Raw genomic sequence first — 12,108 nt, 5'->3', positions numbered from 1 at the left:
GAGACATGATTATATTTTTGTATCAACAAAGCTAATAAATAATAATATTTTACGAAATATTTCAATCTTACAGAATAATAGAATTATCCAAAGGATTACGAATTTGAATGTCCAATAGATGTATGTAGGTTATAATGAGGCACTCATTTTACAGCCCACAAGATGTCCTGTAAGTAATCTCTGGATCACATAAACAGGAATTCCCCCGATATGAATAACTTCTCATTAAATTCATTGCGTTCATTGATTTTTATTTTAAAATTTATTGAATTCTTTATAATCTTAATGTTTTATATTGATTTATTAAAAAATATTATTGAAATCTTAATGTACTATACTGAATAATATTGATAGTAGGTGATACTGAAAGTAGGTCAATTGATATAGATTTTAATATGCAATAAGAATAATACTTTATTATTCTTTACAATTTCAATAAAAAATTTCTATCAGAGTAAATGCAGAAAAATATACTACAGCTGGTATCAAAAATATGAATTAAAAGTTCTTATTTGCTTTTCAGGCTTTCATGGATATTATCTTCTAACTTATTCGATTTCATTATTCATAATTAATTTATCATGCAATTACAGTCACAAATATCAAATACTTTATTTTCAATATACGTTAAAGATACGTTAAAATATATGTTACGCGTGAAGGTTTAAAGGATTTGAAGAAATAAATAGAAATAAACGGTTAAAAAAGTCCCCGAAAGACAACATGCTATAATCTACCGACGAATTGTCCGAGAATCTCGAGGCTGTCAAATAATTCTACACAGACAACTCCATCTGCCTAAGCGTCAAGATTTATGCATCTAATATGACCTGTATTAATTCATAAATCTAGACGATATTACCATCTGCGAAACTCGTGATTCATAAATCTCGGGATTTATACACGCATTCTGAACGCTTAGATATTTTGTGCGTGCATAACTGTCTTTGGAAACGTAATATCATCAGAGGCAAATAACAAAATTCTAACCTAGCTAAGTTGAGCGTAACTAGAAGAAATTCGTGGTTCTTTATCTTACATCGAGAATATAAATTCACTTTAGGAAGCAAAAAATATTTTAATACGAAAATATTATAATAATATTCTTTTGATACTAAAAGCGATGATAGATTTACAGCAATTTAATTCTCGAATTACGGATAATTAAATAAAAAATGTACGTTTTTTTCTTTTAGAGAAGATTAAACGCAAATCTATTTTAAAAACATATTAAAAAATCTAGATTTATCATGTAATTTTAAATAACAGATTTTGACGTATATTTTTTATAAAATTAAAATTTTCATTTTATAAACCAAAACAAAACAAAAAAAATGCCTTGTTAACTTACGAATTCGTGAATATCTATATTTCTGATAAATATTTATTCATAATCTTATATAAATATTCGAAAAATAAATATTCGAATTATTGAAATAATTATTCCATTCTTATCTTATCATGCGCGCGGAATTCGAATAGTTTAAAAATGATGAAAAGTCTTTCGAGAAATAGTATACAGTAAGTACACAACAAAATAATTCTGATCGACGGGAATAAGATTACAAAGTCTTCCATCACATTTGAAAAAAACCTTTATTTTTTATTTTTTTTCTCGTTATTTTTCAATTCTAAAAACTATTAGAAAACTATTATGCGTTGCTATTAGAAATATGAATCGAAATTGCATAAATGTAATTTCATAATACATCTACAATTGAAATCATACTAAAAATTAATAATAATTGTTGGAAAGAAGAACAAACAACAAAAATATGAAAAACTTTTGATAACGATATATTCATGAGAATTTAGGACATGATATTTAAAACACATACACGCAATAAGTTATTAGTGCGCAAGTATGGAAGATCCGATCGATACATCCGATCAATCAGAAAATTTTTTCTAATATCCTAAATAATTTAATTTTATTGAAATTAATCACCTATTTGTATAATTTTCTTCATTATCTAAGATATTATAAGATAATGTTTAATAATAAGTAATAATAAACAGGTCAATTAAGCGAAGTAATCAACTTTGATTGCACTTTGTTTAGAATATATAGAAATGCGTATCGGAGCGGTACAATCACGCTGAATTATCTGAATTACCAGCGCGAGACTTTATCGGGCGCTAGCACGAGCACGCCAAACACAGTAGATCGATATCGTGCAGCTTGTACAATTTAATATGTAAACGAATGATGCGCGTTTGATTTCGTGCCGGTGATCGCAACTTCACAAAATTCCTATTCAGTGAGCAGTCGATTTTTGCATTTTTCGCTTCACACAAGAATCCACAGTGACGATCTCCGTCCGATCTCCGGGGGAGAAGAAAGAGGAGGAGAACGTTGTTGCTAGAGGAGGAGGAGGTGGTGATGGCGGTGAAGGAGGAGGCACACGGGTTCGCTTTTGCCTGAGCGTACCCGTTCGTTCACCCTAGCGGGGGCACCAACCTGGCTTTACTTCAGTTACACGCCGGGAGAGCTGGCACATTGTGTATATGTATATACATGCATATATATATATATATATATATATATATATATATATATGTATATATAAAAATGTGCACACATATAAACTAGATGTATATAAAAGTATATACGTATAAGACATGTGCACAGATACATATGTCCGGATGTTCGTACCAGAAAAGATCGGAATATAAAAATATGGAAAAGATTGAGTAACAAAAGCGTCCATATGATTTCTTCCGAATAATAATTTTTATTGTACCGTAACAGCATTTAAAATTTGGCCAAACATTTGTATTTGGACAATCTGTCGTCATCCGTTTTCAGAATCGCTGACACCATGACACTGTTTTTTTTTCTAGCGTGAACGAGGAGGTAATTAACATCATTGTACGACTGTTTAACCATTGCTTACGATTAAGCGTAGCTAAAGTCTGTGTGTGGGAAAGAAGATTACTACCGGGATTGAAAAGTCACGACCGTGCAATACTCGATTTTTTTTCATTCTCTCGCTGTAGAGTCTTTAAGCGCATATTTTGGGACACCTTGTATAAAGACATATAATACATTCTTGGGTGTACTTACACCTAGTATAGATGGGTACACGGAGAGTGTCCCGGTCGAATACGACGCGATTCCACGGCCCTTTGCGAAAGAGTGAGAAAGAAAGCGAGCGAGGCAGTACCGACTTCACCGGCCTGTTCCAGAGAGAGAGAGAGGGAGAGAGAGAGAGAGAGAGAAGGGATCGTGAAGGTAAGGAAAAAGGACGGATGCTTTTGTTCGACCGCTCAGGACGAAGCGCGAGTCGCTCTTCTCTTGGAAAGAGGCTCTCGACGCTAGGAATGAAGACATTACTGTCCGCAAGTAATACTCCGTCGACTGTTTCCAGCCTGAAAGAGCGGAGGCTTCGGTCCGCGAAGAAGCGCCCGTGACGCCTTGCGCCGTCAAATTCGCTGATCGTGCAATTTCCATCGTCATGATGGAATTTGCACCGCTTAGAGACGACATCGGCTTACGGCTGCCACCAGTCGGGTTCTTGACCTAAACTCAAGTGCGAACGAGAAAATGGCAAAATTTCAATTTCGAAATGCTGCTCGTCCAATAATGGTTGCAAATCTGCATTTTCCAGCTTTTGTCGTTAATATTGAAATCATCACTTTTAAATCGGCAGAATCAATATTCACACGTTTTAATTGACGGAGCAACATCATCATAAGTTTCTATCAGAATTCTATGATCTTCAGCTGCCGTCTGATTAAAAAAATTAAGTTTGAAAAAAGCACGGCGACTTTTTGTTGTCGTAAAAAAAAAGAAAGAAAATGAAAGTTAGGAATAGAAAACCGATATAGACCTTTATTCGTTTAGAATGTTTACATCATTAATACCATCAAGCTATAGAATTATAAATAATTCGCATTAAAATTATATTAGTCACAAAACTTAATTAACTTAATTTATTTTAATAAAATATGTTACTTCACTAGAAATAATTATACGAGACTCGCGATCACAGATATGTACAACCGAATCAATATAAAAAAATTAAGAATAACGAGTTAAATTCGATGCGTTGACCATCCGGATGGATACGGGAGCGGTCACTGTGTCCGTCGGACTAGACCTCTGCGGATGATGGGAATAACTGACTTCCATGTCGATCTCGTCGAGCTCCTCCTCCTCTTCCTCGTGGGTGTCCGACTCGTCTTCCTCTTCACCCTCACCCTCCTCCTCCTCCTCTTCCTCTTCCTCTCCCTCCGATCCTCTGAACTAGATTTTTCATGCGCAAGAGAATATATTAGGTATATATTAGAATTTAGAATACATTATGTATCATTAATCCGATTTGAGTTCTGATTTAAGCATTTTCGAATGTCGAACATATCAAATCTATCCATATCAATATCTATATAGATATTCATGAATCACGTTAAACTATAATTACATTAGCAATTGTCGGTTAAAATGCGATTGTAATTAGCGATTAGTTTTCAACCAACCAGAGCAAAACAGTCACCGATTACTTTGCTCTAATTGAAAAATAATCGCCAATCACAATCACAATTGCAATCCAATCAGCAATCGCTAGTATGATTATAGTATTAAGGTTGTGCCTAATAGTTAAGTACTTAATATAAAATTGAAAAAATAAATAATAAGTTATTAGGAATGAGATTTAGCTTTGAGGATTTTTTTTCTAAAAAAATTGATTTATTTAAACAATATCGTACATAAACGTTTAATAATTGTTATACGATCAACATTTAATTCTCTGGCAAGTTCTGAAGTGGATTGTGTTGAATCTTCGTCCAATAATGCTTGCAAATCTGCATTTTCCAACTTTTGTCATTAACATTAAAATCATCACTTTTAAATCGACAGAATCAATATTCACACGTTTTAATTGACGGAGCAACATCATCATAAGTTTCTATCAGAATTCTATGATCTTCAGCTGCTGTCTGATTAAAAAACAAGAGCAATGCATACCAAAAATGCTCTTTAGGAACTTCCATTTTTTAAATGGCATAAACGGCAATGTTTACTATGTCTATTGTTAGACATAGTAAACGATTAAATGGAATAATATTAAAGAAATAAAAAATAATAGCTGTAATTGGAATATCTTCAACAATACTGATATCAATGCCATCTCTTGCAAAATCCTCAAAATTAAAACAATCACATTCCTAATATATCAATATAATTAATAAAATATTAATAAAATATATAAATAATTAATATAATATTAATAAAACATATAAATAATTAATAAACTATATAAAATGTTATATACATAATAGAAGAAAAATTTGGGTAGTCCCGGACGCCGGGTCTCTGGACACTCGAATTTCTTAATAATTGATCGAAAAACAAAAACGAAGCGAAATTTCATGTCGAAACGTGTCTATCAAACTTCTCCTATACCGATAAATAAAAATAAGAAATGTTTAAACAGTCATTTGTGCAGGAATATTTAAATGCGATGAATTCAATCTAAAAATGTGTATGAATAATTAGAACATTAATGATACCGAATGTGTTTTTGCAATCTTCGCAATTTTGTTACTATAAGTTGGGATTAAAATATTTTTAATTTAATTATTATATAGCAGATTATGTGTGTATATATACAGTATTTAATGTAGAAGTGATACCAATGATAGTGTCGTCCTACTTCCAACCGATGGTAAAGAAAATGAATACAACGACATAACAACTACGTTAAAGTTGAACGATGGCGCAATTTGTCAAAATATACGATTTTGTTATTTGAACTATTCAAATATACTTCATTTTTTCATCTATTTTATTTATATAATCTTTTATTCGTTCAAAATTTCGAAGAAAAAAAATTATTTGTTTCTTTTTTGTTTAAAATTTGAATTTTAAACAAAAGAGGTTATTTCTGCAAGATAACAAACATCTCCAGAATGTGCAAGATAATTTAAGTGATTTTTATGAATAATAATCAAGATAACTTATTCATAAAAAAAATTTAGGAATCAATTTGTATTTTATTTATTGCAATATTTCGATTTTTTTCTCTGCTGTTTATTTACTAAACAAATGATATTACGTATTATACTACTGTATTATGTAAAGATTATTAAAATTAAATAGAAAAGAAAAAAAGAAGGGTGAATAAAGTCGTTAATTTTTGTCTCCAACCGAGAAGTGTATATTTTTTAATTATTTTTTGGCAGCAGAATTACGCAGAGCAATCAGTTTTTCATAAACATGAAGAGATTTATAATATAAAAATGTGAATAAAGTGAATAAGCATAAGGTTTTTGCTATAAAAATGAGATAAATACTGATTGTTTTTAATGTTTAAACTCTCAAAACCATCAAATATATGACATTTTGTTGTAATAGAATTTTAATAGAGAAGAAAACAAACATATGAAAACTCGAAGGATGTAAGACGAGAATCAGATACACGCGTTTTGCATGTTATCTTCCCGCCTTTTTAATTAAACTCCAGGCTCTTAGAATTTATCCGACTTCTAAACTTCAGACGCTCATAAATCTTAGACTGAAAACCAAGAGATTTCAATCTTATATATCGATGTCAATTCCATCGTCGACATCAGCATTATCCGATGTGCACTGCGGAGAGGTTGCATGATGCACATCGGATTTTGTACATCATTTGGTCTTTAAAAACCGATTCTATAATTCATATTTCAAGAGCCAATCATTTGTGTGCTCTATGAATGAAATTGACATCAAAGGTCAATTATAATCGCATTTAAATTAAAAATTAAATTGTCATTAATGGACTGGGATTTATATGTCTACAGTTCAAGCATATGAAATTGAAGTATCTGGGTTTTTAGTTTAAGATTTATGTGTCAGAAATTTAGAAGACCATGGATAAGCGTGATAATCTAAGAGTCTAGAGTTTAAGAAAGCAGAAAAATGACATACTGATCCTCGTTTTACATCTTTCGAGTTTTCGTATGTTTATTTCCTTCTCTATTTCAACTATATCATAACAAAACATATTTGATAATTTTTAAGAGTTTAAACATTAAAAATGATGATTATGTGTTTCATTTTTATGGCAAAAATTGTATGCTTATTTACTCACTTCATTTTTACACATGTTCCCTTCGCGTTTATGGAAAACTGCTTGCTTCCATGTAATTCTGCAGTCTAAAAATATATTTAAAAACATACACATTTCACCTCCCGGTTGGGGAATGAAATGCATGTTTTTTTTAGTTTGGCCTATTAACAAAGGATAACAGACAAAAATTTTGATGACACACACACACACACACACACACACACACACACACACACACACACACACATATACACACACACACCCATTCACCCACACGCACGCATGCACGCACGCACACACGCACGCACGTGTGTGTGTATTCATCCTCCTTTTTTGCTACGATATATACTAATTTGTCTTCTATTATCATTAAGTATTATATTCACATTACTTGTATTTTTTGCATTCTTTTTTTCTCTCTATTCAATATCCAAAAATATATTTATCTTTTAAAATTTTGCAAATTTCGGGAATTTTTGACAATGCAAACAAACCTATTTTAAGGATCGAAACGACATACAAAAGTGAGTACATTCATGAGATGTTGACCAATGAAATTATAAATATTTAAATAAATTCACGTACTTTTGTAAAGTCTTGTATCCATGATGCTGAGAATCGGTTCGAGAGTTCAGTTCTAGCAAATCTGAGATAGAAAATGAATAACAAATCTAATTCGGACAATTTAATCACATAATCAATGTAACTGGTCAATTCTTTTTCATCTTGAATCAATTTCTATCATCGTGGAGATACACAAGACTTAATTTTCTACCTTATTACATAATCAATTCTCTGCTTAAAAATTACATGCTTTAAGTCAATATTCGACAACACTGTGCAATATTAAAAAAATTTTTTTTCATGATTCGTGACACATGGCAGGTAACTCTGATAGGTTTCTCCTATAAATTATAAATTTGTAATTGAAAATGTACATTAGATTTTTTTTAGACAAACTAGGTCAAAAAGTAAAAAAAATTTTTGACCATTTTTAAAATTGATTTTTAAAAAATGAAACATCATAGAAATTTAAGTTAGCTCAAATGAAAGTTCAAATCCTAAAACAAAGATAAATAAGTAACACATCAAACACATAATCACTAAGAAATACCTATATGGTCAAAGTGCATCTTGAGTGCTTTAAATAATTTCATGTGAATTTACATATTGCATTTGTAATTTATCGAATTATGTGCCGAATCGATAACATGATAAAATTTTTTTTGTAGCAGATTTTTTTAGGAATGCACACAAACTACAATATGTGTCTACTATATTATCATCCTAGAAATAAGAATTACATCCAGATAGCATATATATATGTCTTAGAAACATCAGAGAGACATTTCAAGACATGACATTTCAATTTTTATCGTGTCACTTATTTATCTTCATTTTACATTTCATTCTTTTTTAGAACTTCAAAGATAATTAAAAACATGTTTATCACTTTTTAACCTGGTTTTTCTTGATCAGATCAAAACCTGATAAAAACTACATTTTCAATTACAGATTTATTATGTAAGGAAAAAACCTACTAGAATCACTTGTCTCGTGTGATGAAATCCTTGTTGAACAGTGCAATCAATTGACTTTAACTTGACAATCGACTTCGACTTGATGAGATCAAGATACATTATACCGAATGATCAAAATGCTATATATGTGCATATTGAGAGACGAGAAATAAATAAATACACATGTCCTTGATAGTAAACAAAATGAAGGAATTAATAATAATACATCATCAAAACTATCGATAACAATTCCAAGTCGTGAAATACTTTTGAAAATACAAATACAAGACAAAATACTAGTCGATTAGATTAGGTTAGGTTAGGTTAACTTACATCACTCACAGTCTTCCCGATTGGAATGTGCTCGTAGCCCTGCACCCGCACGTGATCTCTCTGAAATAAACATAAAAAAATGTGGACCATGCGTTATAGTTAACTCGCGCTCAAGAATGTTTACACACTTACCCAGGCCTGATGCTCCGCTTCGAGAGCGGCGACCTCGCTCTCGTCATCGCATGGTTTATCGGCGTTGAACCACAACGGATCAGTCGCCCGTGGTCGCAGATCGGGCCATAGTGGCCTGATCGACATCACGAGCAATTTGAGGATGAGAGAAAAACCTTTCAACAGATCATCACTTCTGGTGTTTTCCAACAAGAACACAGTCAGACACAGTGTAACATAAACTACTTTCCTTTCAGGAGACAGTCGACACTTCTCTGGTTATTGGCTCCCGCCTTCCACCTTCCACCGCCTCCCGAAATAATGAGCGGAGTCTGAGGGTTGCCAGATACTTGACGTTGTCGCCGATAGAGGGCTCTCGTATCGCCCAAAATCGCCCAATTGAAACGCGCTTTCGAAAAAAAAGGAAAAAATAGGGGGAGAGAGAGAGAGAGAGAGAGAGAGAGAGAGAAAGAGAGAAACTCTGTACCATAAATTTCTGTATTTCTGATGAATAATGAATATTATACCGGCCTATATTTAAAAGTGTGTATAGGTATTTATTTCATTTGCGGAAAAACTACACAAACTTTAACAGTGTTTGCCAACGATGACTTTTCCAAAAATATAAAAATATGAGAACGCAAATACTGCTAAAGTTTGTGTAGTTTTTCAAAAAGGAAATGTATGTACTTACGCCTTGTATAACAATATGAACAGTAAGTTTGATATCTATAGTTTTCGCTTCTATAGTGGCTGTAGTTGCGTCTGAAACAATTGATCATTTTGATATTTATAATATATGTAATATAACATTACAATCCGAAGCGCCACTACGGTCTAAGTATTAAGATGTTGAACTAATATATATATTATTCAAACGAATGAATTAATTTCAGAAATAATAATTACGTGTCGATATGGTTGTCGACATTAACGCAATTAATCTGAAATGTAATAATCCCCCCAAAATTCCCCAAATTAATCTTAAAAAATTAATCTTAAAAAATTTTTCGCAATAAGTTTATTACAGTTTTTTAAGATTAATTTGGGGAATTTTGGGGGGATTATTACATTTCAGATTAATTGCGTTAATGTCGACAACCATATCGACACGTAATTATTATTTCTGAAATTAATTCATTCGTTTGAATAATATATATATTAGTTCAACATCTTAATACTTAGACCGTAGTGGCGCTTCGGATTGTAATGTTATTTATAAACGGTCTTGTTTCCTATCTTATTGTTTATAATATATGTATATATTAGGAGATAATAGCCGAAAAATTAGAGAATTTAAAAATAAATTTATTAATGAAATAACTTTACAAATTACAATTTTATTATTCTCAATTGAGAGAATACTTGTGAATAAATACAATATTTATATTATATAAAATAAAAAATACTTACCATATTTTAATTTAGGCTGAACACGCCCATTTAGATTATTCATTTTCGTTGAAGAGTTCGGTTGGCATGTTTTATAAAATCTGCATGTGTGCGCGTAAATTTATTTCACATACTTTACATCGAGTCTCTTTGTTATCGATTGTGTTTTTGTTCTCTTCTAGCCAATCTATAAGTCCATACTACAACTTTTATTATTTATTCATTTAAACCTTCGACGGCATTGTTAAATAGTTTAAGCCGTAATCACACCACAAATTGTTGATTACGATTGTTACGATTGCCGGTTTCATTTTAACAATAATGATGCAACAAGTGCAGATTAGCTGTAACGTGATTGGCGAAAACCGACAATCGGCAACCATAATCGGATTTAGGACGCGATAGAGAGCCTCCCGAAATACATCCGTTTTCTTAACATTTACAATCAAAATGTTGATCATGGTGTGTCGTTAAAGAGTTAATTTCAGATTTTGAGAGTTAATTTCAGAGCATTCACTAATTTGCATGTTTGAAATTAAATTTACAATTGACACTGTTACAAGAAAGCCCTTGAAATTAATAGATCTTGGCCAAAGGCCATTTGATTTCATAAATGTGCGAAAATTGATAGCATTTTTCCTTAAACAGCACTCTTTAGAGTCGCGGTTCGATTCAAGCTTAGAACGCTCATGAGCATCATTTGTCTATATTTAACATTTGATAAACAAGAATAAAATTATTTTTAAGCATGAACATGAATTGGACCACGACCTAGGTGTCAGTTCAATTCTAAAAATGTTGATAACTAATCTGTAAAAATGTTTTCTTTTTCCCATTCTTTGCGATAATGTTTTTTGTATTTTCTGTTTACCCATCTTCAAATTCGCGCGTTAATACCTCTCAGATCTTCGATTAAGCTAACCACAACAGTGTCACTACGCATAGTTTAGCGCCGAGACACTAGCAGTGTCTCTAGATCGAACTAACGGACAGATTGCGTTCCAATATTTAAAACTATTAGCTATTAGTAGTATAATAAACGTGCACTACTATTTTCAGCACTGGCATCAAGAGCCTTGCAGTAATACCAATAAAAATTCAATAACTGCGTTCAGCAACAATTGAAAATGAGCGCCCGCTGCGGCGCTACTTGCTATTGATATATTCTTCTAGATGTAAAAATCTTATTGGACGATATATAAAGGAGGTCTCGGCGCTGCTGTCACGGCGTCGCCTAAAAGTCGCCGGAGGGAAAAAGAAAATCGCTTAATTTGCGACATGTCGCTCTCGGCCATTTTTTGTCGTAAATTCTTATTCCAAGTCGTCTAAAAGGCGACATATCGCCTAATCTGGCAACCCTGCGGAGATCGATTTGGCCAGATCATGTCCTATATTATATTGGGTCATCTAAAAACCGCGGATACTTTTTAGATGACCCAATATATAGTACGAGATCCCACTGCAAATTTGTGCATCTATCGCGTATGCAGATGAAATGTAAAAAAAAATCGAAGTTCGTATTGAGGGCAATACTAAACCGCAAGAGTGTCTAAAAAAAAGTGACTAGGAATATCAATTACGTTTTTGATTAAAAAATTTTGAGAAAATGATCCATCGTGTATATTTATAAAAGGACTACTGTTGGAAAGAGGAGGATCTGTAGATTACGAAAATAGTAGGGTGTCATTTTATCACAA

General features: G+C 32.1%; 1 protein-coding gene across 1 annotated transcript; it reads right to left on the bottom strand.

Annotated features, from left to right (window-relative positions):
- Positions 1 to 3,808: 3,808 nt before the first annotated feature.
- LOC105148610 (uncharacterized) lies at positions 3,809 to 9,360 on the bottom strand. Its single transcript, XM_011060427.2, has 3 exons — positions 9,041 to 9,360; positions 8,909 to 8,968; positions 3,809 to 4,249 (listed from the first exon to the last, which is right to left on the bottom strand). Exons 1-3 carry the CDS (start codon positions 9,164 to 9,166, stop codon positions 4,025 to 4,027), a joined length of 411 nt encoding a protein of 136 aa, XP_011058729.1. The 5' UTR covers positions 9,167 to 9,360; the 3' UTR covers positions 3,809 to 4,024.
- Between the last annotated feature and the right edge of the window lie 2,748 nt (positions 9,361 to 12,108).

This window comes from Acromyrmex echinatior, unplaced genomic scaffold, assembly GCF_024713525.1.
Source record: "Acromyrmex echinatior isolate Ae372 unplaced genomic scaffold, ASM2471352v2 Scaffold28, whole genome shotgun sequence".
Classification (NCBI taxonomy): Eukaryota; Metazoa; Arthropoda; class Insecta; order Hymenoptera; family Formicidae; genus Acromyrmex; species Acromyrmex echinatior.
Note: the sequence above shows the minus strand (reverse complement) of the source record. Positions and strands in the feature narration are given on the sequence as shown.

Excerpts from the sequence above, each read along its gene's own strand:
- LOC105148610 (XM_011060427.2), bottom strand. The coding sequence starts at position 9,166 with ATGTCGATCAGGCCACTATGGCCCGATCTGCGACCACGGGCGACTGAT. Across the intron at positions 8,969-9,040 it reads AAGCGGAGCATCAGGCCTGG|AGAGATCACGTGCGGGTGCA; the intron begins GTAAGTGTGTAA and ends TGTTTATTTCAG. Across the intron at positions 4,250-8,908 it reads TCGGGAAGACTGTGAGTGAT|TTCAGAGGATCGGAGGGAGA; the intron begins GTAAGTTAACCT and ends TGAAAAATCTAG.